This window comes from Phyllostomus hastatus, unplaced genomic scaffold (assembly GCF_019186645.2).
Source record: "Phyllostomus hastatus isolate PE091 unplaced genomic scaffold, TTU_PhHast_1.1 phas_contig_495, whole genome shotgun sequence".
NCBI lineage: Eukaryota > Metazoa > Chordata > Mammalia > Chiroptera > Phyllostomidae > Phyllostomus > Phyllostomus hastatus.
Window position 1 is genome coordinate 5,532,350 of NW_025333895.1, and position 27,177 is coordinate 5,559,526.

Genomic DNA, 27,177 nt, shown 5'->3' on the forward strand with positions numbered 1-27,177 from the left:
GCTCAAAGTGTTAAAACATTTCGTTTGGATTACTGTGTATTAGTATACGCTCGATCAAAACAACACAGATGTGTTGCAAAACATTTTTTTAAAGGTTTTATTTACTTATTTTTAGAGAGTGGGGAAGGGACAGAGAAAGAGAAGGACAGACACATCGACGGCCTCTCGCACATCCCAACCGGGAGGCTGGGATCACGACAGTCACAGAACCTGGTTCATTCCCTGTCTTCCTAGCTGAGTGGTCCTAGACATTTGGTGTCCCTCCTCTGAGCCTCAGTTTCCCCATCTGTAAAGTGGGGACTCACAGCAGCCCCTTCTTCCTGAAGACGCTGGGGCAGCAGTGAGCTGGGGTATGTAGGCCCCTTACCGCTGCAGTCAGTGGGAGGTCAGCAACGCCATTCGCTGGGACAGACACCTCTTTCGACCCTCGCGGTACCCCTGTGGGGCTCCCAAGTCAGGGGAGACTGTTTAGGCCACCAGTGTTTACAGGAAATGTGTGTGTCTTTCAGATTGTATCCGGCGCTGGAGGGGTTCAATGGTGTTTAGATCTAGGCTCAGGAAGGCTCAGTAACGGCATTCATGACCCTAGTGGTAGCACGGAAGGCACAAGGGTGGCCTTGAGCACTGGGGTGGGGGGGCATGGAGTCCTCATCGCCCCTCCCTGCTCCTGCTCCTGCTCCAGGATGCTCCGCCCTCCCCACCACAGCGTCCCCCCCGCCCCCCAGTTCAGTTCGCACTTGCAGAATGACTCAGATTCCTCCCCTCCCTCCCCATCTCTGCTGCAGTTCAGGCCCCCATCTTCTCGCTTTCAGGGTCTTGACCTTGGACCCAGTCGCCCCCACACCCAAGAGTCTTCTCAAACCCAATTTAACGCCAGTGTGGTTTGGACAGTCACTGCTAACAAGCCGTGTGGCCCCAGGGTAAGGCTCTGTCTCCTCGGCGCAGCTCAGAAGACCCGATGACTGGCCCCTGCCCACCAGTCCCGTCCCCCATCTTCACACCCCCGCGCCTGAGCCGTGTGGGGCCCAGTGTGCCAGGCTCTCACCACCAGCCCACTCCACGTCCTACCCCTGCCCGGACCACCCAGTGTGACCACCCTAACCCTCTCCTCCTCACTCTTCCGGGCAGAACGGACATATGGAGGGGGAAAGACTTCCCCAGCCTACAGACTGGGAGAGGCGTCTCCTCTGGTGACCCACGTCCCAGCGCTGACCTCCATGTCCACAAACTGTCTGCTTGCCCATCCGTCTGGTCTCCCTCAGCAGACTGAGAGGCCTGGGAGGGCAGGGGCTGCCTGTCCTGGTCCCTGCTGTATCCCCAGTGTACGGCACTGATCTGACATAGCCAGTGTTTGTGAAATATGTTGGTGGATGAACCAATTTCAGCAAAATCTGAGCTGAGGTTACCTGGACCACAGCAACGGTCTCCTCCCTAAACCCAGCAGCCACCGTGACCGCAGATCTAGCCATGTGGCTCTCTGTGTAAAACTTTCTGTGGCTCCCTATCGCCCCTCCAAAACAGAGGCCAAAGTCCTTACAGCATTTGCAAGCCTTCCTCTTCCAGTTGCTGCCTAGTTCTCAATCCTCATTCTCACCAGCCTCCACCGCGTGAAATATTTCCAGTGCCCCAAATGGCACATCCGAATACTCCGTTCTCTGGGTAGAACATGCTACTCCTCACTCTGTGCCTGGTGATCTCGATCGGTTTAGACAACAGCCTTCCCTGCTTTGCGGCCCATCGGCTGCCTTCCCCACGGCCCAGAAGCTCCAGAGGGCGGGGCCCAATCCCCACTGCTGTCTCCCCAGCACCCAGCACCCAGCACGGGAGCCTGCTTTGTGCAGCTGAATGAAAGAACAGGCTTCCGGCTCTGCCTGCGCACGCCAGGGCACGTCCGCGGTGGTGCATCCCCCGGTGCTCAGCCTGGGCCTGGGCACCCCGAGTGCCCAGGGACCGTTTCGGGAAGGCGGGCAGGTGGGTGGACAGGAGAAACGCTCATCACGGCTCCGGGAGGAGTGGGGATGAGAAATCAAGGCGTGGGACCCATGGGAAGCTCATAAGAAAACAAAACCGAAAAAGCTAGGCGGGGGCTCGACGGAGGCTAAGAGGGGCTGGACACCCTTTGTGCCCCTCACAAAGATGGCGGCGCAGAGCCGCGCCCCTCTCCAACATGGCGTCGCCAGGGTGGGCGGGGTCCGAGGGCGGAAGTGACGCACACGGAAGTCCCGCCCGGTCCCCGGCGGCGGGACCCCAGGGCGCAGAGGAGAGGCTGTCTGCGATCGAAAGATGCGGGCGGCCGGGCGGCTCGGGGCCGGCACGGCGCTTTGGCTGCTGCTGGGGGCCGAGGCGGTGGCGGCGTTCGAGCCCGTCACCGTGGCCGTCGTCATCGGGGTCGCGTCCCTCTACGTAGCCTACCGACACCCGGCCCTGTACTGTCGCTTCGCCGAGTGCTGCGGCGAGGAGAAGCCGCTCAACGCGTCCGGTACGGCGGGTCGCCTGGAGGGGCGCGAGGGACGCAAGGGACGCAAGGGACAGAACCCGGTGGGCATCCGCGCCTGGCTCACGGCTCACCCGAGGTAGGGGGAGGGAGAGAGGGCAGCTGGGGCCTCCGTTTGGATTCCAGCCCTGGAAGCCGTGCCTTCTGTCTAGGTAAGAAACACCCCGACCTGTAAGAGTTTTTATTAGTTTATCTGAGCCAAACTGACAATGGCCAGGAAGCAAGCTCTCAAGGGATTGGGAAAATGTTCCGGAAGATGGCAATTTTACCATCTATTTTATACATCAGAATCAAAGGGGAAGACTGAAGGGGTTACCTGAAATTCATTGGTGATAGATTAGAGAGGCGGGAAAAAGCAAAGGGGAAATCTTTGAGATTGGATAGAGTGAGTTAGGCACATACTTTTACTTTTGTGCGCGTCGGATAGTTAACAGCAATTAACATGGTAACAATGAGGGGACGGGTGGTGTCCACTCCGCTGCTGTGGTTGTGCCCAGGGGTCTGGGGAGAGGAAATTACCCTGCCTTTCTTCCCAAAGGTGCAGTCCCTTGGCCTCGATGCAAAGAGGCTATAGGCAGGCTCAGGCTCCCTCGAGATAACGCTTGACCTTTATCCAGGAAGCTACAGGCCTGGCAGTGACGACCTGCTTCTAGTTAGAAAGTTTTCCTTTCAGCCTCTGAGTGTGTAAGGCCCACCATGGAGGCGTCCCCCGAGCCAGCCAGATTTAGCTCGTGGCGTGGCCCTTTTTCACCCACACTTCCAAGACATTGTCCAGATTGCGAGGCTCTGCCCGTGTTCCTTTCTATGTGTCTGGACGGACGCCATGGAACTCCAGTAAAAAGAAACCGAAAGCAGCGAGGCCGACCCTTAAGTGCCATGTCAACCCTTTTTTAGATAGTTCTCACATTTGCAGAGTTTGCCCTGGGCGTCCGTGTTTGGCCCTAGGCTTTCTCAGAGCCAGCAGGGGTGACTGGGGAGACAGCTTGCAGCTCAGTCAAGAGAGGGCTCGTGCGTGGCTGCAGGGACCCATCAGCCCCCTTGCCAGACACTTGCGTGTTAAGGACAGCCATCTAGTGCATTTCCTTGCACATGGCATCATGTGACTCTACAACCCATGCTTCCGCCTCGCTGCCAGCTGTGGGGTTGGGCAGAGACCCTGCCGGACCTCCCGCCACTCTGCGCATCTCCTCGGCCAGCTGCGCGCAGTGCTGCCTGTCTGCTGCGTGTTTAACGTGCGTTTCTCTCTGTTCTCGGGTTGGCTCCTGCAGCCCTCCAGCTGCAGTTGGAGGAGAAGCTGTTCGGGCAGCACCTGGCCACGGAGGTGATTCTCAAGGCGCTGACCAGCTTCAAGAACAACAAAGAACCCAAGAAACCACTGACTCTTTCCTTACACGGCTGGGCTGGCACAGGCAAGAATTTCGTGAGCCAAATTGTGGCTGAGAACCTTCACGCAAAAGGCCTGAAGAGTAACTTTGTCCACCTGTTCGTGTCGACCCTGCATTTCCCGCACGAGCACCAGATAAAACTGTACCAGGTAATGGAGTGCTGCCGTCCTGCCCACCCGCTGCCCCTGCTGCTTTCTCGCTGCGGCGGCCCCAGGCCCCGCCGAGTTCAGGCACCTGCCCCGGTGACCCTTGGCCATTTGTACAGCTCTCCCACAGCTTTTTCCTCGCTCGGTTGCAAAGTGACACAGTGACGTAGATGATACTCCTGTTAAAGGACGGAGGCGAGAGAGGCGAGGTGACGTGCTCCTTACAGTCTTTGTGACCCGGGGAGCAAATCGGAGACTGGAACCCATGTCTCCTCACTTCCAGGTCGCAGGATAGCCGCTTTCCGCAGGGAATGGGCGCGTTCGGCATTCCCATCGCAGCCCTTGGCTAAGCGCAGTGGTCTTCAGCGATAGGCAGACACACAGCTCGCTTGGGCGTGGCCTCCTGGGAGGCGCCCACTGGGCCTCTGCGTCCGGCGATGCGGACCGGAGCGTCTGCTCCCTGCCCGGTAGCTCGACTCCCTCCACTCGCCCGTCCTGCAGATCCTTGGCGGCGCCTCCCCCCTTCAGACGAAAGCCTCAGAGCACTGAACCCGAAGCCGATTTCTTCTTTGGAGATATTCTTCCCACGTTTAATTTACGCCAAGTCGTTTAATTTATGCCAAGTCGTCTAGCTCGGTTCTCGTTGAAATGCATGTCACCCTCGGAAAGGCCGACATTCCGCTGGTGGGCAGGGACTGAAGAAATGGACATTGAACCGAACAAGGAAGTGAAAGTAGGAGTGGGGTGGGAAAGGCTGCCAAGAGGACCGTTTTCTTGCTTTCTAAGTTCCTTCAGAAATCTCTAGAAACATAGGAAGCAGCAAGGGCGCCTCTGGAGTCTTGCACATATGGGGGTCGAGCGCTTGTTAATTGAGTGTCTTTGTTTCAAAAAAAAAAAGCCTGGGAAGAAATGCTGCTTTTAAAAAAAAAGAGTTTATTTATTTATTTTTAGAGAGAGGGGAAGTGAGGGAGAGAAGGAGAGAAACGTCAGTCAGTTGCCTCTCATAGGCCCCCACCTGGTGACCTGCCTGGCAACCCAGGCATGTGCCCTGACTGGGAATCAAACCGGTGACCTGTGGGTTTGCAGGCTGACACTCAGCCAACTGAGCCACACTGGCCTGGGCCGGTTTCCACTTTTGATAGATAATGTTTTGGAAAAGCTGCTACTCGGTGAGTGGAGGTTAGGGTGCAGTTCCTAAGAGTTCTTTGTCAGATCCCGGAGAGTTCTGATTTCCCCCTTCCAGGGCTGGAGGGCTGGGGTAGCGCCTCTGCAGCCCGTGGCCCATCCGTTGAGCCTGCGTGCCCTCTTTCTTGGCCTAGGACCAGCTACAGGGGTGGATCCGGGGCAACGTGAGTGCCTGTCCCAGCTCCGTGTTCATATTCGACGAGATGGACAAGTTGCACCCCGGGATCATCGACGCCATCAAGCCGTTCCTCGACTACTACGAGCAGCTGGAAGGCGTGTCTTACAGGAAGGCCCTCTTCATCTTCCTCAGGTCGGCGGGAGGGGCTTCTCCGGGGATGCACCTGCCCTCCCTTCTCCCTGGGCCGGAAGGACGTCCCGGTGACCAGCAGGGACGAGAGGGCCGGCCTGGCAAAAGCGACTTCCTGACCTCTTTTACCTTGGGGCACCAGCTCGGCACAGAGAGGGGACAGGACGGAGTGAAGGGAACGGCGGCTGAAGACGGGCAGTGTCGTCCCCTGCGCATGTGGTTTCCTTGGGTTACGCAGAGACACAGGGTTGCGCAGCGAGCTCTGAAGCAGCAGGTGTTCAGCTCCTTGGAGGCAGGCCCTGTTTTTTTTCCCTTGTCCAGTGGCTCTTAGTAAATATCCCTTAGTTAAGGATAAACCTTAGGGCAAGGACGTTTCCTGGCTAGGCACGGAAGTCTTAATGTGATCTCAATCTTTGTCTCGGCGAAACCAGCAACGCGGGCGGGGACCTCATAACCCAGACAGCGCTGGAGTTCTGGCGGGCCGGGAGGAGGAGGGAGGACATCCAGCTGCGCGACCTGGAGCACGTGCTGTCCGTGGGCGTCTTCAACAACAAGCACAGTGAGTCTGGTGGGCGGCGGGGCCCGGGGCCTTCCACGGAGCCGCGGCACCCGCTCGCTGTCTCCGTGGCTTTGCTGAACCAGGGGCTTTCTCTTAGAACGTTTCTCAGGGTTTCTATGAAAAGCAACCTCGCAGGGTGGTCTCCCCAGAAATCCCTGACTGCACAGGTCGAGGTGGGCGGTCACACCCCAGGCACGTGACTTCTTTAGCAAAAGGCTTATCTTTGCCTTCAAGCAAGCCCTGCCCCTTGTTTCTGGGCGTCTGGGTAACACACCTTGGGAGTGCTAGAGGGCTCCTCTTTCAGACCCCTCCAGGGGGCCGATCCTCTGAGCTCTCCAGTGATCCAGCCCCCCCTGCTGTGCCCCAGCGCCCTCCGAGCCTCCTCCCCGCGGTTCCGGAGGCGTGAAGGAGACTGCCGGCTGTCATCCCAGGAAGCACTTTTCTCACTCTGTTGAGATCTCGCTTCCAGCTGTGTCCTCTGTTTGGCCCAGTAAATCTTTATAGAAACTCTCTATAGGTCTGGCCATTGCTGAGCCCGACATATTCTAGAAGCCGGTTAGTGGGGGGAGCCAGCCAGTCCTTACGTGAGGCTTGTTGCGTTCCTGACCGAGAGAAGTTCAAGGGGTGAAGATGAGAGGGGCGTGCCGTGGGCTGGGATGAGGAGGGGCCCTGCGAGAGCAGGGAGCCCGGCCGGGTGGCCATGACAGCGTCTCGCTCTGCAGGCGGCCTGTGGCACAGCCGGCTGATAGACAGAAGCCTCATCGACTACTTCGTGCCCTTCCTGCCCCTGGAGTACACGCACGTGAAGATGTGTGTCCGCGCGGAGATGCGGGCCCGTGGCGCGGCCGTCGACGAGGACGTGGTCACCCGAGTGGCCGAGGAGATGACGTTTTTCCCTAAAGACGAGAAGGTCTACTCGGACAAGGGCTGCAAGACCGTGCAGTCCCGGCTGAGTTTCTACTGACCTGCCGTCCGACCGGGGTGGGCGGCAGCTGGGCGCTGCGCCGGCCCCAGCCCTGCCTTATGGAGTCGCTTTCGATCGGGGAACTCAGGAGTTACAGGTTTTCGCCCTCGTCGATAGGCTTCCCAGGTGCCCGTGGGAAGCCGTTACCCCGGGAACTGGAACGTGCAGCCTGGCGCCCTTCTGCCCTCGTGCCCCGCCCGGGGCGGCCGCCGGGGGTGGAGATGGTATCGGGTCATTGGTACCTGGGGAAGAAGCGCTAGGAATACGGCATCCACACTGCAACTCTTACAATTCACCTTTCTTCCAAACCCCTTGCCTACCCTTTCTTCTTCTAAAAACTGTCGGCTTGCCCTGACCGGGGAGGCTCAGTGGGTTGAGCACCAGCTGGCGAACCCGAAGGTCTCCGGTTCGATTGCCATTCAGGACACGTGCCTGGGTTGTGGGCCCTGTCCCCAGTTGGGGGCGTGTGAGAGGCAACCAGTCGAAGCCTTTCTCCCTCTCTTTCTTTTTCCCTTACCCTCTCTCTAAAAATAAAATCTTTAAAATAGAAAAAAATAAATAGGTTGGTTTGAGGGGAGCTGTTAGGAGGACTTTTGAGGGTGCATAGCCTGTCATCTCAGATCGCCGGGGTCTGATTAAAGCGCCCACGAAGACCCCACACCTGTGTCTACGGACTGGTCATGGTAGTGGCAGGCAGCATGAATGCCGGCTTTTCCGGCACCCCTGGTGGGGCACCTGCACTGCCACCCAGTGAGTCTGGGTACTGGCAGGGGTCCCTTGGGCTGCCTGGACTGGGGGGACCCTGGGGTGCAGATCTGGAGACCCTCCTCCTTCGACTCTCGACACTCCCTGCTGCCTTCGCCCGAGGCCGGTCCCTGTGCTGTCCGGGTCGGGGTCGCGGTCAGTCCCGCGGTGACTGAGGTGCCTTCTGTGTTGCGTGAGGACTCGGGTGCTACGGAGCCCCGTCCGGTGCGAGCGTATCACGAGTGGGAGTCCTGTACACTGGGAATGCCGGGGTTGTCAAGGGTGTGCTATTTTTATAATGTTTTTATGTACGAATCCTAGAGAATACAAATGCAGGATGTTTTTGTATTTTAAAACATGGAAAGGACACACATGGAATAATTGCCTACTTTATCAGAAATTCTGAAAATAAATGGTGAAGTGTACTGTCAAGTGTGTGGTGGTGTGTGGTCACAATTGCAGAACAGAGTGGGTCTGAAGCTGTGGGTGGTCCTGGGTGTCATCTGGCAGTGGCACCCGCTGTGGCGGCGCTGGGCTGGACCGCCCCGGTCACTGGAAGTCAGACTGGACTCCAGCCAGCGTGACTCGGCACCACAGACACCGTGAGGACGTGCGGCCTTCGTATGTGGATGTGGCCGGGTGCGTGCTTTCCTGACACAGAAGCCTTATGTGCGGAGGGAGGCGCGCACTGAGTCCTTTCAGAACACCAAGGCGGGCCCTGGCTGGTGCGTCTCCGTGGACTGAGCACCGGCCTGCGAACCAAAGGGTCGCTGGTTCTATTCCCAGTCAGGGCACAAGCCTGGGTTGTGGGCCAGGTCCCCGGTGGGGGGCGTGAGAGGGACATCAACTTATCTCTCTTACATCGATGTTTCTCTCCCTCTCTCCTCCTCCCTTCTCTCTCTAAAAGTAAATAAAATCTTTAAAGATTAAAAATAAAAATGCTGAGATGAGGCTCACATTCTGTAGTACAAATGGTCACATTGGAGCTGAGTTACATTTATAACCTTTGGACGTCCGGTCAGGAGACAAGGTTCTCTGTTCACCGTGACGCAACAAACCGCGTCGGCCACCTCTGCACCGCTGTCTCGGGTCTGCGACTTGAAGGGGCCACAGCTGACCGTGGCCCAGCACCCCCCACCCACCCGCCCACCCCACACGACGTAGACAGGAGCTTGAACTGACCCAGGGAATACAAAATAAAGCCACATTTTATCATGCGAGACGTCACTTGCAACTCCCCGCCTTAGTGGACGTGTCTGGGAACGGAAAGGTCTGGGCGTGGCCTAAAGCCTCTCCCCGCAGCTCAGGTGTGCTCAGGTGTGCGGCTCCCGTGCCCCGGACACACTGGTTGGCAGTCCGCATCCCGCAGGATCCGCGTTTACCTTGGGGGGACAGGCTGTCACCCCCACGCGGGTCCGGAGTTAAAGTGGAGTTGCCGTGGGCTAGGCTCCAGCCGTACTTTCCTGGAGGGGGCTAGTCAGAGAGAGAGAGAGAGAGAGAGAGCGGGACTCGTAGTACCTTCTCCTGAGGTGATGGAGGAAGGACTGTGACGTGGGGAGATGCGACGGCTGACGCCCGGGACCCGAGCGAGCGCAGCTGGCTTGGACCAGGAGACCTCGCTGCCAGGTCCTGCAGCCCAGAACTGGAAATAGAACCCTAGGTCCACCCAGACCCCAGCGACCCTCCTGCCAGCACCAGGAGCAGCTGGCTGACTCTCCAGCAAGTTGGTCGTGCCCGCCCCCTCATTCCTCGGCTGAAGGTGCTCCAGTCCCAGGGGCCGCACGTTCCAGGCCTGGCTCCCAGCCCACTTCTGCACCCCGTAACCCTCATCTACAAGGTCAGCTTCCCAAGTTTCGTCAGGGGACCGCTGTGTTCCCCCACTGGGGGGCCCCCAGCTGCTGTGGGGCTGCCATCTCCAAATGAACGATGAGCCCTAATCGGACTCCTGGGGACAGGAAAACGGGCCAGCCTCGGCTGGACATCGAGAACCTCCTCACACTTGCAGCAGACCCTAGGGGGCCCGAGCGGCCCCGAAGAGCCTCCGTACAGGCTTGGTGGCCGAGAATTCCACGGCCTGGTCTTGGGAGCGCCAGCCATGAGGCGCCATACCCCGCGCCATGTCCCCGGGAGCCTCAGTGTCCGCATTAGACTCTGTGTCACTGCAACCCGGACTGCTGCAGCGAGGCATGAAAGGCTCACGGGGGAGGGGTCTTCCCCTTTGAAAATGTACTCGTTCCCGGCTTCGTGGCTAAGTTAACTGAAGCATCTTCTCGTACACCAGAAGGTTGTGGGTTCAATCCCTGGTTGGGGCGTGTATAACCAGTTGATGTTTCTTTCCTCTTGTATCAATGTTTCTTTCTCCCTTCTCTCTCTGAAATCATTGATCATGTCCTTGGGTAAGGATTTTTTTTTAAATATTCAGAAATTAGCTCTGGCTGGTGTGGCTCAGTGGACTGAGCATCGGCCTGTGAACTGAGGGGCTGCCGGTTTGATTCCGGGTCGGGGCGCGTGCCTGGGTTGTGGGCCGGGTGGCCCCAGCTGCGGGGTACTAGAGGCACCCAATCAGTGTTTCTCTCCCTCTCTTTCTCCCTCCCTTCCTGTCTTTCTGAAAATAAAATCTTCTTAAAAAAAAAAAAAAGTATTCAGGAGCTAGTTTTATTGTAAACCGATAGCTAGCTATCGGCATCAGTAAAGGTACTGTGCTCGGCTTCCTCGAAGCGGGGGTTGCTGAGCTTTCCGAGAAGGTACTGGGGGTTCTAATTAAACACAGAAAGTAGTAATAAATGAGCAAGGTTTTAAAAAAAAAACATGGCGAAACCTGCCAGGTAGCCCGTGGCTCCTGCAGGAATGGAGGGCTGAGGAGGGGGCCTTCCCTGGCAAAGCTCCATGACCGGCAGCTGACAAGTGGGCGTGCTGTCAGGGACACTGCCGAGTGTTCTGAGGCACAGAGGTGACAACCCGTGGGGAGGACGCTGCGCCTTCTGCGTGGGTCCACTTACATCCTCGTCCTTTTATCTAAGTACTTCTCCGCCCTACCCCGGCCCCGTAGCTCCGCTGCCCGGAGCATCGTCCCCGTACGCCAAGGTTGTGGGTTCGACCCCTGCTCAGGGCACATACAGGAATCAGTCGAAGAATGCGTCAAGAAGTGCAACGAATCAATGTTTCTCTTTCTCTCTCTGAAATCAATAAAAAGTTAAAAGTAACTACGTCACTGCTCCTGGCGATGGTTGCCCTGCTGACAGATCGGGTCACTGCTGCGGCCTCGGTCCCCGTCCTGCGGGTCACGGGCTACGAACTTGGGCTTTTTCTGCAGCAAAGACATCACAGCCCACGTGATCAAGACGGGAACTCGAAAAAAGCACACCACGCCAACGACGCAGAGTCCGAAAAGCTTTTCATAATGTTAAAAACCATTTTAAATAAAATTATCACATTTTCAGTAACTTTTTCATCCTTCCTTGAAACAGAAACTCTTGAAATTAAAACATGATCTTTAAAAAAAGTCACGAGCCCCGAGCCCAGTGGGCTGGGACTGGCCACTTCCTTCTCGGAGGCCCCTGGGGCTGCCGGGAGGCCGCCGTCCGCAGGGTGGCAGCCCGCGGGCTCCGTGGAACCGGCTCGACGCCCAGGAACTGCCGCCGCCGCCGCTGCGTCAAACAGGACAAATTCATCGGACTCCTGTCCGGGGCGTGGGTGGGGGCGGGACCGGGGAGGCCCGGGTGTCCCGGCATTGGCTCCTGCGCCGTCAGTCATCGTAGTAATAATCCAACTTGGTGAACACAGTTTTGCAGCCTTTGTCGGAGAAAACTCTCTCCTCTTTGGGGAAAAAGGTCATCTCCTCGGCCACCCGGGTCACGATGTCCTCGTCGACGTCGTAGCCCCGGGACTGCATTTCCACGCGGACGCACATCTTCAGGTGTTTGTACTCCAGGGGCAGGAAGGGGACAAAGTAGTCGATGAGGTTCCGGTCAATTAGACTGCTGTGCCAGAAGCCACCTGGGAAGAGGAAAAAGGGGCCGTTCATGCACCGGCCGGCCGCCCACCCGTCCGTCCTGGGCGAGCACGTCTCCCAGGTGCAGGCTGGAGCCAGGCCCCGTGCCTGCCCGCGGGGCTCAGGATCTAGCGAGGCGGGAGCCGTGACAGTGGGAGGGGTGCCCTCCTTCCACAGCGGGCTCTGGCTAGACGACCTCGGGATGTGACCCTCGGGCCTGCAGCGGGTCGGGGGCCCAGCACCCCGAGGGCCTGTGGCCTGGAACGGGCAGAGCGCCGAGAGGGACGGGAGCGTCGCTTCTCTGCTCCGGAAACTCGCGACTCCCTGGAGTTTCGGCGGCGGGATTAGCAACAGGGGCGAAACCCACTGCTGCTGCTGCTGCCGGCGCCCCCACACTGGACAGAGCGTTTGGGGCGGCCCCAAAACCAGGACCCTCAGAGTAAGAACGTGTGATGTGCCCGGGGCAAGAGTGGCCCTGTACCCTCCCGGCCCCACCTCCCGCAGGTCTCCCGGGCCCCCTAACTCCGCACATGCTCGGTCCTGAGCGGACATGGCGCCGCCAGGTCCCGTCCCCCACCCCCCCGCCCCCATTTCCCTTCCGCGCTGCCGCTCTCCTCTCGAGCCGGCTTCCTGCCCCAAGTCTGGCACCGTCGCTGACGGGCGGGGTTTTCCACACCGAGCGATTCTCTGGCCCCGCTGGGTGTCCCAGGGTCCAGGTCAGGTCTGACACCGTCTGCCTGGAGACAGCTCAGGTCCCCCGACCCAGGGGTCGGCTCCCCCGCTTCGGCCAGCTGCAAGTCCAGGGTGTCGCCTGTGCTTCTGACCCACTGGCTACGGCGGTGCCAGGGACCCGGCCTTGGGTTCGATTCCTTTGCTAGAGCAGCTCGCAGAGCCCGGAGGGACATTCCCCTCACCGGAGTACCAGTTTGTGGTCAAGTGACACAACTCAGGAGCAGCCAGGTGGGAGAGACTGATGCACACAGCCAGTGCCAGTGTCGTAACCACGCGCGGGGCCAGGTGGGGGCTGGGAACCCCGGGGAGCACTTTACACGACTGTCTAACCGCCGTGCTGCCCGCCCGAAGCCAACGCAGAAGGGCAGTGACTGAGAACTGCGGCTTGGGGGGGGGGGGGGTTGGGAGGGGAGGAAGACGCAGACTGAGGCCTGGGGACGGGACACAAGTGTCCGTGCCCCTCCGAGGGGGCCGCAGACAGGCCCGGGACCCCCACACGTTCGCCACCCGGAAGCCCCCTCACCCGCACTTGCCCCCCAGTGTTTGTGGAGACTCCATCACACAGGCGCGACCGAGCCCGCCCCACCGCTCTCCCCTGCGGGACTCCCAGTCCCGCCCCCGATCACCAGCAGGCCGGATCCCCTGGGGCTGGAAGGCAGCCCCGCCCCCGGGTGCTTTCCAGAAGCGCCCACATTGACAGGAACTGGGGTTGTGATAGACAGAAGCCTGCTCTGAGTAAACCTGTATGTCTGTTCTCACTCCGTACACTCCGAGGGTTTTAGGAGCTCTGAGCCAGGAACAGGGACGAAGACCAAATGCACACTCCTGGTTACAAACCCCGACTGTGTGTGCGCCAGGACGGGGCGGAGTCTGGGCCGTGGGAAAGAACAGGGCTGAGCGCTGCGCAGTAATGGGGCAGGTCCCACGCCGGCAGCGCCCTGGGGTGGGGTGCAGCCCAGGGCCGGGCAGACACGGCTCTGCCCTCCTGCGGTTCACAAGCCAGGAGCCCCGGCGAGCCCGTGAACTGACAATTCCAGGCAGCGCCGGAGGCTGTGAACAGGAGACGGAGGCGGGGCCACTGGACAAGGACAGCCCCGGGGCAGTCAGCCGGGTGGTCAGGCCGGCGGGGCCTGGCGGAGGCGGCAACCTCCAGGCACAGAGTGAGCGAGGAACCAAGCACACAGAGACCCCAGAAGAGTGCTGGCCGACCGGGCGACCTCTCCGGCTTCGGAAACCACCTACGGACGCCCCACCCCACCCAATTTGTGTCCTCAGCCTGATGCCCCTGACACGCCCCCGGAACATCCAGCCGGCAGCTCCTCATCTGCCCGATGCCACCGACAGTCACCACTCACCGGACAGGCCCCCTGTCACCTCCCACTGCGTGTGTCCAGCTTTCCACTGCGTGTGTCCACACTTCTTCTGGCTACTGAACACACCATGAAGTATTCTTCCATCAGTTAACACGCCAGTTGCACACACTGACATGAAACATCCCACGCTGTTCACGCGACTACACAAGTACGCGCTTCCTGGCAAGTGCGTTTCAGAGAACTTGTGCTCTGTGGTCTCAAGAACAAACCCAAGCAGAGAACACTCGAATGGTAACTAACGGTCACGACGCACAGGTTTTACCCCCGAGGTCGGCCTCCGCCACGTGGCTTTCCGCCTCCAAGGGTTCAAGGTCTAAGGCACGGGCGGCAAACACAAGGCCCGCGGGCCGAATCCAGCCCTCCACCCTGTTTCTACTTGGCGTCAGCGCCGAACTCTCCCTTCACCGGGAAGGAGCAGTTCCATTCACGCAGTCCTGAAATTACATTCCGCCCTTGCAGGCAACCGCCAGGCCGATGTGGCCCCGGTGACAGTGAGCCTGACGCCCCTGCTCTGAGGCTCTAAGGTGTGTGCCTCCCCGGGAGGGCAGTGGGCTTGAAGCTGAAGCTTGGGCTCTGGAACCAGGGACACCGACCAGGTGGTGTGGGCTGGGGCGGGCTCTGGTTCTCTGAGCCTCAGCTTCCTCATCTGCAAAACGGGCATGGTAATAAATAGTTTCCACCCCACGGGGTTGCTAGGAAGGTGACAGAAAAGGTGCAGGCAGAGGGGTCACCCGGCGCCTGGCGCAGAGTGAGGGCCCCACCACCCGTTCGGCTGCTCGCCTCGGGCGCAGGACCTCGGGTGCAGGACCTCGGCGAACGGCAAGAGGGGGGCCCGAGGAGCGTCTCCTCTCTCGGGGGCGCCCATGGCAGCCTCCCTCGCTCAGCCGCCCATTTTTCTTCCACAAAGGAAACGATTTAGGCCAAGAAAGCAGGACCTGATTTCCAAGAACTCCACCATCAACAATTTCCCCCTTTCTTTAAAATAGCGCGTCTGTTCCCGTGCCTGCTGTGGCTCGGCGGACCGAGCGCTGTCGTGTGAACTGAGAGGTCCCTGGTTCGATTCCCAGTCAGGGCCTGTACCTGGGCTGCAGTCCAGGCCCCCGTTGGGGTGTGCGAGAGGCAGCCGATCCATGTTTCTACAGTTCTCCCTCCCCTCCCCTCTCTCTGAAAGTAAATAAAATCTAAGACTATATTCTTCGGGAAAGAAAACAGTGCATCTCGGGGCGAATACATAATACAACATACAGATGAGGTATTATAAGATTGTATACCTAAAATCTACCTAATTTTATTCACCAAGGTCACCCCAATAAATGCAATTAAAACATAAAAATAAGTGCTCACACTTGGGTGTCCATAAAGGTCACCTGGGGTGTCGGAGGCGGATTCCGCTCAGACACGGCCCGCAGAAGGCACTGGCACTCGCGTCCCCACCCAGCTCCAGAGATGGGGCAGGGGACTGAGGACCCCAGGGGGGCGGGGCTCTGGAGATGGGGCGGGGCTCCGGGGGGCGGGGCCCTGAGGGGGGCGGGCCTGCACTCACTGTTCTTGTTGTTGAAGGCCGACAGGGACAGGGCGGGCTCCATGTCTTTGAGCTTGATTTCCTCCCTCTGCCTCCCGCTTCTCCAGAAGTCCAAGGCCACGTCTGTGATCCTTTCCGCTCCGGCATTGCTGCGAAGCGAGAGCAGGGAACGTGGGCTGGGTTTCTCCCTGAAGCCAGGGGCTCGGGCTCAGAGCGCGTCGGGCCGCGCCCCAGCCCCGGGCGGGCCCCAGCCCCGGACGTACCTGAGGAAGATGAAGATGGCCTTCTGGTAGGAGACCCCGTCCAGGTGGTCGTAATAGTCTAGGAAAGGCTTGATGGCGTCGATGAGGCCCGCGTGCATCTTGTCCATCTCGTCGAAGATGAAGATGGACCTCGCACAGGCACTCACGTTGCCGCGGATCCACAGCTGTAGCTGGTCCTGAAGGGCAAGGGGCGGGCCGACACACACTGCTCAGCTGGGGGGATCCCGGTGCCCCGCACGGGCTCGGCAAGCGCTTCGAGGCGGCTGCATTTACCGGCGCTTACTGGGGTCTCCGCACCGTGCTGGGGCGGTGCTGGCGCAAGCTCTTGCGGTCCTCTCCACAACCCCACCTAGCAGGCGCATCGCACCCATGTCACAGATGAGGAAACTGAGGGCACAGGCCGCTTCATCGACTTGTCCAAGAATGTAAGATTACAAAATTACTCTTTGAATTGCCCTGGACAGGTAGTTCAGCTGGCTAGAACACTGTCCCGATACACCAAGGTTGTGGGTTCGATTCCCATCAGGGCACATACAAAAAACAACCAATAAATGGAGCAACAAAGATAGATATCTCTCTCTCTCTCTCTCAAATCAATAAATTTAAAAATGTTTTAATAAAAAATAAAATAACGAAATCACTATGTGGCAGAACTGGGACCTGAATCCCAACCTGCCTGATACCAATGCTGAGGTGCCGGGTTGCCGGCCGTTTGTCATTAAAACGGCAACAGTAACACCTTTCCTGTGTGTACACCAGCTCATCTAGAAAGAAGGCAGAGACCCGGTGACCTATCCCGCCACTCGGCCCTCAGAAGAGCCACGAGAAAGGCGCTCCCGGTTTCCCACGGGGAACGTGAGAAACGCGGGCTTAAGAGAGGCGGCTGCACTCCAGGGCACCCGTGCTTTGGCGTGAGTGTGGTGAGCGGACTCTCCCGAGTTTCCGGAACAATGCCTGGCAGCTTTGCTTACACAGAAACATTCCCTAAGACCGTATTCAGGCACTTAAGATCCTAAGCCATCAAGGCAAGGAGAAAAGACCCTTTGGATCGGAAATCTGAGCTAGGGTGCTTTCCCAGATTGCCCCCCACAACGTGAGGAGGGGAAGTGAGCTGTTTTCTGAGGATGACTCAGGAAGCTACAATGTAGGTTACAGGAAGCTACGATCTTGGCTTCTGGTGATTTTGGCTTCTGCTTGGCTCCCGTGACCACGGTTACAGTGTCCCACCGCACACTTCACACCTAAGCGGTAATTCTGCTCTGCAGGCAGGTGCCAGCCTCTAGGCACTGCAGGGGGACCCTCAGGAGAGCTGACGTGACTTGAGGGGGGCCCAGAGCAAGTCACTGTTTAAACAAGGACTCACGCAGATCTGCTGGGCTCCAGCTGCCGTAGTTCTCCCACTTGGCAACGCGACTTTCGGGCAAGACCAGAGCGTGCGCTGGGCACCGAGTGCAGGTCGGCCCCTGCGGTGGGCGCTGTTCCGGCAGCGCGTGGCTGTGCTCTCCCGCCGAGGCTGTGCACAGCGCCACTGCGCTCCCTATGTTACCGCTGAGCAAACCGAGGCCCAGGGAGGTTGAGTAACTTGCCCCAAGTCACACAGCTAGCAAGCAGCAGAGCTGGAATGCTAACTAGGATGACCACCTTGCCACAATCGGTCTGGAACTTTCCCAGTGTTAGGACCGAAAATCGCACACCCTGGGAACCCAGGACAGCCGGCGATCCTCATGTTCAGCAAGCAGACGGGAAAAACGGGTTTCCGTGGGTGAGCGCTACATTGCTGAGTGTCTTGCTACCTTGCAGGTGTGTTACACGGATTTAAAAAGGTGACAGTTAACGTTTATTTCAACGCTCATGGGCCAGGCCAGTACCATGGCACACGCTTGACAGACTGCTCGTTGACTGCTCATCCCCCGCATTCTAGAGATGAAGAACCCGAGTCTCAGAGAGGTTAGGCAACCTTCCCAAGACCGCACAGCTGGCAGGCTGTTAAGTTAGGACTCGAATCCAGGCTGTTGGCCAGGGACACAGAACAGTAAGAGCGTTCTGCAACACCGCAGGCAAACGGACTCAGGCCTCTCTAGACACGTTTCCTCTTTTCCAAACTGAGTTAGATTTGATGATCCTTTAAAAGTTGGATTTGACCCTGTCCATCTCTAAAGTCCCACGACCCCACTTACTAAAAGGGATACCAGACTGGGCCTGTTTTGGAAACCACCAAGTTTGATACTGTAACTGCTCCTCGCCTCTGAAACCCTCTGTAACTTCCACGTTTCTCAATGGGGAACTGACACATGTAGCTAATTTGAGGGCTCACTCATGTCAACAGGCAATTCCCAAAACCCATCCCACAACCAAGAGACCGCAAACCCGTCACCATCCGGGGAGGGTCCCGACTCCTGCGCTTGCCTTATACAGGGTGATGTTGGAGGCGTGCGGGAAGTGCAGCGTGGCCACAAACAGGTGCACATAGTCACTGTTCAAACCGCCCTCGTAAATGTTCTCCGCGATGATCTTGCTGGCAAAGTTTTTGCCGGTGCCGGTCCAGCCGTGGAGGGAGAGGGTGAGAGGTTTCTTGGGCTTCGGGTTGCTGATGAAGGCAGACAAGGCATTTAAGATGACTTTCTTGGCAAGATGCTGTCCGAAGAGCTTGCTGTCCAGGTCCTTCTGCAGCACTGGGGAAAACAAAGCCGGTCAGGCAGTGCGTGAGGGGCGCTCGGCTGGCAAAGCTTAAAGTTTACAGGATCAGGGAGACAGCACCTGGCCCAGGGATGGCCGGTGGGCCCCGGAGGACCGCCCTCTGCTAGGGCAGCCCTGCACAGCCCTGGCCGGAGCCAGGCTCCCTCCGGGAAAAGGTCCTTGGCTCCTCCGCCGCCAGCGTGTGCTCCTCCCGCCCCGGGGCCGCGCAGGGAGGATCGCCACCACGCTTTCTGTCTCCGGCCGGGAAGGAGCAAAAAGCTCTCCTTGGAGGAAGTGTGCAACCGTCCACACCGCCCCGTTTCTGCGTGAAACAGCCCCACCTGCAGCTCGCCTCCTAAGAGTCGGAGCAAGTTCCGGGCTGTCTCCCGCCGTGGCCCTGGGGCCAGGCGCCACCCCGCGCCCCGGCCATTTCGGTTCGGTGTCCCGGCCGCGCCGGCCTCAGCTCTGCCCCGGCCTCCTGCGCTCCGCGCCCCGCCTCCGACCCCCGCCCCAGTCCTAGAGGCAGCCCCCAGCCGCCGCCCTGTCCTACCTTCCCGGCTAAGGCTCCGCTTCTGGCCGCAGCACTCGGCGAAGAGGCAATAGAGGCGCGGGTAGGAGATGTAGCTGGTGAGGACGCCGGCCAGGGCCAGTCCCAGGCTGATGGGCTCCACCGCCCGCACCACCAACGGCGCCAGCAGTAGCAGGCCCAGTACAGCCCGGCCCAGCTTCATGCCCGGACCCCCGCCGCCCTGCGCGTGCCCGAGCCGTCCGTGGACCCGCGCTCCCGCCAGTCAGCGCTTCCGGTTCCGCCCCTTCGCCGCCGCCATCTTTGCTTGGGACGGGCTCTTTGCGACGCCGTTGCTGCCATCTTTGTAAAGGGCAGAGCCCATTTCTGCTTCCGGGAGGTGAGCACCGGAAGCTGTTGCGGGATGCCACAGTTTTTTTACAAGATTTTTTTTTTTTTAAAGTTTTAGGTTTACAGAAAAATTGAGAAGGCAGTACAGAGCGCATATGGTCCTTGCACCTGGCATAGTTTCTCCTGTAATTAACATCTGTATGTTATATTTGTTGCATATGCACTAGTTCAGTGATAAAACTCACTGAAGTTTGTTCAGCTAGTTCTTAGTCGTTACATAATGTCCTACTTCTGATCCAGGATCCCGTCCACGAACTCACATTATATTTAGTTGCCATAGCTCCTTAGGCTCTTCTTGGCTGTGAGTGCTTCTCAAACGTCCCTTGGTTTGGATGACCGTGACAGTTTTGGGGAGTACGGGTCAAGTGTTTTGTAGGATGCCCCACCATTGGAATTTGTCCGATGTCTGTCTCATGGTCAGACTGGAGTTACGGGTTTGGGGAAGGAGTACACTTTACAGAGCTAAGGTGCTACTTTTATAACATCGCATCAAGGGCACGGCCTTTCAACATGATTCAACTAGCGCTACTGACTTTCATCGTCTGGACGAGGTGATGTTTGTCAGGCTTCCCCACCGGATTAACACCCACTCATGTACTCATAGTTTTGAGGACTGCGTATCTGTCAGGTCATAGACTAGACCCTGGGGATTCAAGGGAAAAAATCAGGCACACGTGACTCCTGCACTCAGCCTCACCTTGCATTCTACTGGGGCGGGAAGAAAGTGCATGAAAAAACAATCTCTGTATAGCAGATGAGAAAACCAAGGCTCCAAGGGAAAGGGATTTGGCCAGGGATATAATAATAAGCTGGGAGCAGGGACCAGATCCGACTCCAAAGCCAAACTTCTGTAACCACAATGCACGTGTGCATCAGCCCTGGAGCCGCCCACCCTGTCATCCCCGCACCCTGAGCTGTTTAAATGCCTCGGGAAAAATGACAGCACAAATGGCACCGTCCTTTCTTGGACGAATTAGCAGCTCTTGCTCAGTAAGTGGGTTCTGCATTTGAGCTGCCCTCCCCTGGGCTCTGCACACACCGCCTGGTGTTGGTGGGAGAAGGCACCACGCGAACAAGGCTGGATTCATTTCACATTTAATACCGAAGTGCAGAGGTGATAGAGACACGTGATTTTTCCTTCTTCATGAAAAGAAACAGGCAACTTTGTGAAAGTCAGAAAATACCAGTCCCTTTGATCCCATCCTAGATTTTTCTGCCGTCCGCTGGATCCACTGGAGACAGTGAAGGATGCTGCGTTTCTCAACCCCGTGCCAGACAATTGGACGTTGCAGATTCAATGACACGTGTAATAATAAGAGCACAATTTAAAGGGTATTATCTCACCCTGAACACACAGCTGTTTCCTCCTGAGGCAGGGCACATGTTACAAAAACGGCAACGTATTTACAAACAAGATTTAATAATGCTCACAAGAAGAGTCTGCCCCCAAATAAAAAAACCCACATATTGTTTTGTTTCAGAAGATTACAAATTCAGAGCTTGAAAAACCCGGCAGGTGAGCAGCAGGACTGAGAGTCTGTTCTTGGAGCTGCCTGCCAGCCCACGGCCAGGTTCCCATGCAGGAGCCCCCTCCCGCCGACCAGAGGCTGTGCTGTTCACCTCCATCCTGCACTGCTCCCCTCTGGCCGCCCTCAGTACCGCCTGTTCATCTTCTTGAACTTCTCGTAATGATAGTCATCGGTGGCCTTCTCGTTAGCGGGACGCTTGCGGTTCGGGGGGGACCCTGGGAAGGAAAAGAGGAAAAGCTGTTTGCCAGGCTAGAGGTCACCGACAGGCTTCGCGTCCACATAGGCAGGGGCCGTTCCGCACAGGAGCCCCGCGCCTACCCTGGCCAACGGAAACACAGTAGGGCCTCAGCTAATACTTGTTGTCGAGTGACTGAAAACAGACACATGGTGGAGTCGGGTGCCGGCCAAAATACACCAATGTCAGCATCAGACTGGGTGACAGGTGTGGCTTCGTTGAGCCTGACTCCGCCCCAGGCACTAAATGGCACTGAATGCTTTTAGGCACTAGCAGGGGCACGTTACCACCTTTGCTCAGAGAGGTTAGGTGACTGGCTCGAGGTCACTCAGACAGCGAAGGCAGGCTGAACACCCAAGTCGGGTAACTCGGAAGTCCTGGCTCACCACATGTTCAACACGAGGCTTTTTGGGAATCAGAGACTACAAAACCGAGATGTCAAATTAATTTCCCAAGTGAGAAAGAAGAGGGAGAGTGACAGGCCGGCTTTGCAGGAGCCTCAGCAGATTCCGCCCTTCCCTGGAGCCATCCCATTGTCGATGAGAAGACGATGCCCGGTGCAGGCGACCCTGTGGGAGGGGCACCGGCCGATGCTGCCGGAGGGGGAACCGTGAGCACCCCGCCTCTCGGGGGTCATCTGGAAACTTCTCAGAACTTGGCCTAAGACCGCGATGCCGTCAGGAACGAGCATCAGAACACATTCAAACGGGGAGGCGTGGGAAGCAGGCGCAGTGCCAGCCAGAGCGGACGGCTCAGACCACAGTGCCCGTCTTTCCGACGGGACAGGGTTCGCTCTTCGACAGAGAGAATACGCACCTACTGGCACAGGGAGACACGCAGGGCGGACGACTGAGTGAAACGCTATGCGATCCCTGTAAGTGTTCATACGATATTTCCTCTATGTGAACATTAAAAAAAGTCTGGCCCTGGCTGGTGTGGCTCAGGGGGTTGGGCGCCAACCTGAGAATTGATAGGCCACGGGTTCAGTTCCCAGTCAGGGCACATGCCTGGGTTGCAGGCCAGGTCCCCGGTTAGGGGCGTGTGAGAGGCCACCACACACTGATGTTTCTCTCTTTCTCTTTCTCCCTCCCTTCCCCTCTCTCTGGAAATAAATAAATAAAATCTTAAAAAAGTCTGAAGGTTTTATGTAACAATGTTAACAGTGGCTACCTTTAGGTGGTAAAATTAGGACTGACTTTTCATTTATTTTTGTTTATTGAAACTCTCTAATTTTTTGAGTCTCTGTGACAGCCCAGTGACTCTTCAGAGCAACCCCCAAGTGGCTGCAAGTTACTCTTCCTCTTCCCATTTTGTAGATGAGGAAACTGAGGCTTCCGAAGGGGAAGGCGCAAGGCCACGGCCCAGAGCTCTGACACTGAACCCCGGCTACAGGCCCCCCCCACCCCAGCCCGAGCGCCAGCCCCGCTGAGTCCCGCCCCACCTCCCGCCCCGCCTCCACGGGCCCCTGAGCGCGGCGACGGCCGACAGCCCTACTCACGGTCAGGCTCCGGCTTCTCGGTGTCCCCCACTCTCAACGGGCGGGCTTTGGGCTCTTCTTTGTTTCTCCGTATCGGGGCGTTGAGCTCCTCGTGATAAACTGAACCGAAAGAGACCAGGGGACGCGTCAGACGAAATGGGGGAACCCGGGACCTCAGACCGAGGGGGCAGGGGCGGGGCCGGGGGCAGGCAAGGGCGGCTCCGCAGAGACGCTCACATCGGTTGTGCTGCACGTAGTTCACCGCCATGTTGGTGGGCACGAAGGACGTCTCGCTGTCCTTCTTCTTGTTCTGCTGCTCTGCCAGCAGCCGGGCCTTGGCGTCCTCCGTGGAGATGATGTTCTTAATTTTCGCACTAAGGGGAGAAAGGAGCCAGGCCGTGCATCAGGTCGCCGCATGTCTGGTCCTCACATGGAAGGGAGCGGAGGGGCGGGCAGCCCGCCACTGAGTAAGGGCAGCACCTTTCTCCGGCACGGCTCTGCACAGCTCACCCCCCCCACCCCACAGCCGCGCCCCCGGGGAGCTCTCCCAGCCACCGGCGGTGCGGGTCAGTCTCCTCTGATAGAGAGGAAGCTGAGCCTCCAGGAAGGAAAGAGAGCAGCCTACCTAAGGCTCAAAGCTAGAAGGGCCAGAAGAGAGGAGAGAACCCAGAGGCCTCCCAGCGTCCTCTGCGCCAAGGATGACTCTGACCGTGGCATTTCCCACAGGACCATCCCCGTACAGAGCAGGTGTTCTGCACCGAACCCAGGGGAGGGCCGGGGGGGGGGGGGTGGCGGAGGCGGAGCTTCCAACACTGCTCCCGCGAGAACAGAACCGAGGAGCGCGAGGCCCCCGCGAGAGCAGCCGAAGGGCTGTGAAGGAAGGCCACACTAAAACACTGTTGCTTTCAGCAGACGGAGTCCCCTGTGTGTCTTTATCACATAGTCTGACCGACTCTTCAGAGAAACTCCCGGGGCAGCCACCTCAGCCCGCCAGAGGGAACACAGCTCATGTGGGCTTCCAGGGAGACAGGGCAGAAGCAGCCCCCCGACTCTGAACGGGAAAGCAGAGAGCGCCTCCGCGCCCCTGCGGGCAAGGAGGGAGGCGAACGCAGGGGCCCGAACGTACTCGATGCCGAGGTCCACCTCGGGGATGCCGCTCAGCATCTGGTTGGACAGCATCTCCTCCGTCTTCTTGGCCGAGGAGACGCGGATGTTTTCCGGGAGCTCGTAAAGGCAGTCCTCTGCGTTCTTGGGTTTCACCTTCTGTTCCTCGTGTTCCACGATCCCTTTCCTCTTCTTCAGCTCCGTTTCAATGTACTTCATCCTGAGACAAGACACCCGCGGGGCTCAGGGAGAGGCAGGACGCTCAGCACACGCATCTTTTCAACCAGTGGTCCCCGAGCCTGGCCCACAGAGTGGGCGGTGACGGTCCCCGAGCCTGGCCCACGGAGCGGTGATGGTCCATGACCAAGTTTCCACCAGTCCATGGGGAGGTGAGAAAAGTAAAACTACCCTGAGTGTTTCTGTTGAGCTAAAATGTACAACGTACAGCGCCAACCTGTATCGCGAGATCATGTCCCAGCAGTCTACTGGCGTTACTCTACTAAGGCTCTTCGAAGACAGAGAGGTAACGGGAGAGGGTGGTTATTTGTTTCACAGCCTGGCTGGCAAAATCCAAAGCGGGCAGGCCAGTGTTTATCCCTGCAATGTCTGGGGGAAGTATGACTAGCCAAGGAACCGTAAATCTCAAGAACCACTTATAAGGGACTTTTCAGAGTTTTTCAAAGTTCTCAAGCCTGGGAAGTGGGCCGAGAGGGCCCCCCTGATGTCTTTGGAAAACTCTACAAATGTCATCTGTCACTAACCGTCCCGGACCGTGTCTGGCTGGAGCCCACCCCTGATCGCTCACGGCCCCACACACCGGCACCTACATGTCAGCGTCCTCGTCCCTGCGGTTGGTTTCCGCCGAAAACGACGTCCCCAGGTGGAGGTCCTCCTCTTCACTGATCCTGAAAGGAGGGGCCCGTGAAGCAGAGCCGTGAAGTCACGACTCGCTGAGCGGAGTTGCATGTTATACCAATGAAACAGGTACACAACAAGAAAGTGCAATATCCTCGTTATGGTTGGGGGAAAAATACACGATATGTAAATAAAGCTATGCAAGCAAACCGTTGGCCTCTGGAGATTCCTCTCGGGGAAGCAGCAGATACTTTTATTTTTTACTTTTGTATATATTATTTTGATAATTGTGTTATTATGTTTTTTGAAAAAAGAAAAACAAAACCTCTTTGAAAGATAATAAATGACGCGCCTTTCCTAAAGCACACAGTGTGCCCACATCTCTCTGAGCTCACCTTTAAAGAGTTTCAGTTTTGCTTTTAAACTACACACCCTTCACACAGCACACAGGATACTTGAAGGTGTCCCACCCACGAGAGCCACCGCCGCAGGCCCCAACTCCCCAGGGGCACTGAGGCCCCAGCAGGGCCTGTGGGTGAATTCATGTCTCAGCGAGTCGCGTACTTACTTATCTTTGCCTCTTTCCTTCAGCTTCTTCATGTCCACCATACCGCCTGTCTTCATCTGAAAGGGATCGTCCTGCAGCGAGCCAGCATGGGGAGAGGAAACATCATGTCACTGGCAGCAGACTTTCTTAGGAAAACACAATCCTCCGCTGAAGAGCGCCCGCATCTGCCCACTGCGCGAGGGGGACCCCACGACTCACCACCAGAGTGGCCTCTTCTTGTACCTTCTCTCCCACCAGCAGGGCCACAGCGCTAAGACCGAAAGGGAAAGGGAGGGAGGGTGGACGGCATCATTCAGAGATGAGAAGGAACACTTAGGATTTTTGTAAACTGCAACGTTAGTGCAAGGGTGAGATTTGAGGGGTGGGCGCCAAAGCCAGTCGGAAAGGCCTACAAGAATAAAACAGCTCAACACACACTCCAGATGCCGGGGGGTGGGGGCGGTGGGAAGGTTTCAATAAAGCCATCTGGCATTATCTTGGCTTGGAAATCTCATTTCTAAGATTTTGCCTCCAGGAAAACTAAAGCTAAAGACAAAGGTAGGAAAATACTATTACTGCAGCCTTATCTGATGAAAATTTACAAAATGAACTACAGGTTCCCAAATAGGGGATTAGTTAAATTATGGTACACGCTTGCAGTGGAGTATTATGTAGCCATTAGAAAGGTTTTTGGGAAAACAACCCACAATGTGAATGAATGTCCACAAGGTCATAATGAGTTGAAAATAGCACAGAGTAACAGTTCTCACCATTCTTTACAAAACGGAGAAAAGAATAAAGATAGGGAAGAACATTAAATATGAACACTTGCTATCTCTGGGGGAGAGAATTATGGGTGCTGTTTATTTTCTTGACTGGACTCTTCTAAACTTGCCAAACTCGATGCACTTCCACAATTAATTGCGTGCAATAAAAACACAAGTTGGTGACCTGTTTCTGCACCTCTGGAGCAAGCCCCATGACCACACAACTCAGGCCATCTCCCAGGTGAACGTTATCAAAGAACGCGGGGCCTCTTCCAGGGCAGTGGAAAGTGCACAGTGTGCCAAGAAAAGGGGCTCTGTCTCAGAAGATATTCTGTAACGGCGACCGGGGTGGGGGTGTGTCTGTCATTCCCGTCTCCTCCTCCTCCGGGTCCCCCTACGGTCCCCACCTCACTCCGTTGGGCCTCTTCCTCATGTTCTGCACTTCTCGGGTTTCTTCTAGTTTTAATCTGAAAAAAAGGCAACGTAGAGGTTGAGAGAACCTCTGCGGAACTCGGAGTCAAACAGCAGCTTCGGCCAGTACCCTAGCCGGCGGCTGAGTCGCCGCCACGTCCGTCCAGAAGGCGAACCTGCACCTAGACCCCCCGGGAATCAGATGCACTGCCCGTCCCTGGGACACCTCTTCCAGTGAGCGGCCTTGGGAGTGGCGGAAGCCCCAATTTCTTCGCCCGCAGAAGGGAACAACAACACGGGTTCACAGCTACCAATGTTGTGAAGGGGGAGCCTGGCTCGTGATGAGTCCCTAAGCCGGCTTCTCCTTTCCTGCCCAGTGGAAACCCCGCTCCAAACGCACCGAACCTCTTCTGAGTCCTGTTCATCTTCCTCCGACTCCGAGTCGGCCCGGCGCCGGCGGAAAGTCTTCCCGGTGACCGGCATGGTCCGGGTGGCTCCGCGGTCCAGCCGCCGCCCCGCAGCGCTGTGGCCCGGTCTGCTTCCGGCGCGCAGCAATGCAGTCAGAGCGCCGGCTCTGCCGGCTCCGCCCCCAGCCCTCCGGGCTCCACCTTTTTCGCACCGCCCACATGGCCACGCCTCCCATCGGTAGCGTAGACCTTTCCCGATTGGGTGATCAAAGCGAGGGGGCGGGGCGCGGCCGCCTGGGCCCCACGACCCTGCGCGGCGCGGCGCCGCGGAGGGTGCGTTTGACTGACAAGCAGCGGTGGCTCGGTAGCGACGGCAGGTGAGTTTCAGGCTGCTGCCGGCTGCTTCAGGGGGCCGGGCCTCTCGGGCAGGGGTGACCCCGGCCCTGCTCCCGGCCATCGGAGTGCCTGGCCCTGCCAAGTGCGCTAAACGCCGCGTCCAGGTGAGCTGAGCCCGGGAACCCCCCGGCCACCGTCACCCCACCCCTCCTCCGGCCGGCGCCCAGGGGGTCCTCGAGTGTCCCGCCGCCC

The 27,177-nt window shown here is 57.8% G+C and overlaps 4 protein-coding genes across 6 annotated transcripts in view; 2 read left to right on the forward strand and 2 right to left on the reverse strand.

Moving 5' to 3' along the window:
* The first annotated feature begins 2,231 nt into the window (after nt 1–2,231).
* TOR1B (torsin family 1 member B) lies at nt 2,232–8,216 on the forward strand. The gene is made up of 5 exons (XM_045846457.1): nt 2,232–2,479; nt 3,763–4,028; nt 5,345–5,520; nt 5,949–6,076; nt 6,799–8,216. The coding sequence occupies exons 1-5, from the start codon at nt 2,284–2,286 to the stop codon at nt 7,038–7,040; spliced, it is 1,008 nt and encodes a 335-aa protein (XP_045702413.1). The 5' UTR covers nt 2,232–2,283; the 3' UTR covers nt 7,041–8,216.
* Nucleotides 8,217–10,918: 2,702 nt separating this feature from the next.
* On the reverse strand, nt 10,919–19,169 carry TOR1A (torsin family 1 member A). Its single transcript, XM_045846514.1, has 5 exons — nt 18,892–19,169; nt 18,072–18,337; nt 15,666–15,841; nt 15,424–15,551; nt 10,919–11,780 (listed from the first exon to the last, which is right to left on the reverse strand). The coding sequence occupies exons 1-5, from the start codon at nt 19,070–19,072 to the stop codon at nt 11,530–11,532; spliced, it is 1,002 nt and encodes a 333-aa protein (XP_045702470.1). The 5' UTR covers nt 19,073–19,169; the 3' UTR covers nt 10,919–11,529.
* Nucleotides 19,170–20,336: 1,167 nt separating this feature from the next.
* CUNH9orf78 (chromosome unknown C9orf78 homolog) lies at nt 20,337–26,716 on the reverse strand. Of its 2 annotated transcripts, none has more exons than XM_045846208.1 (9): nt 26,583–26,716; nt 26,179–26,238; nt 25,224–25,275; nt 25,026–25,096; nt 24,430–24,507; nt 23,625–23,822; nt 22,736–22,872; nt 22,520–22,618; nt 20,337–21,001 (listed from the first exon to the last, which is right to left on the reverse strand). In XM_045846208.1, the coding sequence occupies exons 1-9, from the start codon at nt 26,663–26,665 to the stop codon at nt 20,910–20,912; spliced, it is 870 nt and encodes a 289-aa protein (XP_045702164.1). In that variant the 5' UTR covers nt 26,666–26,716; the 3' UTR covers nt 20,337–20,909. The 2 variants fall into 2 exon arrangements, with proteins under 2 accessions (XP_045702164.1, XP_045702165.1); XM_045846209.1 differs by having other exon boundaries at nt 26,588–26,715.
* Nucleotides 26,717–26,862: 146 nt separating this feature from the next.
* Nucleotides 26,863–27,177, forward strand: part of USP20 (ubiquitin specific peptidase 20) — a 34,037-nt gene continuing 33,722 nt past the window's right edge. Inside the window, exon 1 of one of the 2 annotated variants that reach the window (XM_045846164.1) lies at nt 26,863–26,966. The gene's annotated coding sequence lies outside the window, so the exon portion shown is untranslated. Of the gene's footprint in view, nt 27,090–27,177 lie in introns of both variants that reach the window. The other variant, XM_045846166.1, reaches the window with a different exon arrangement.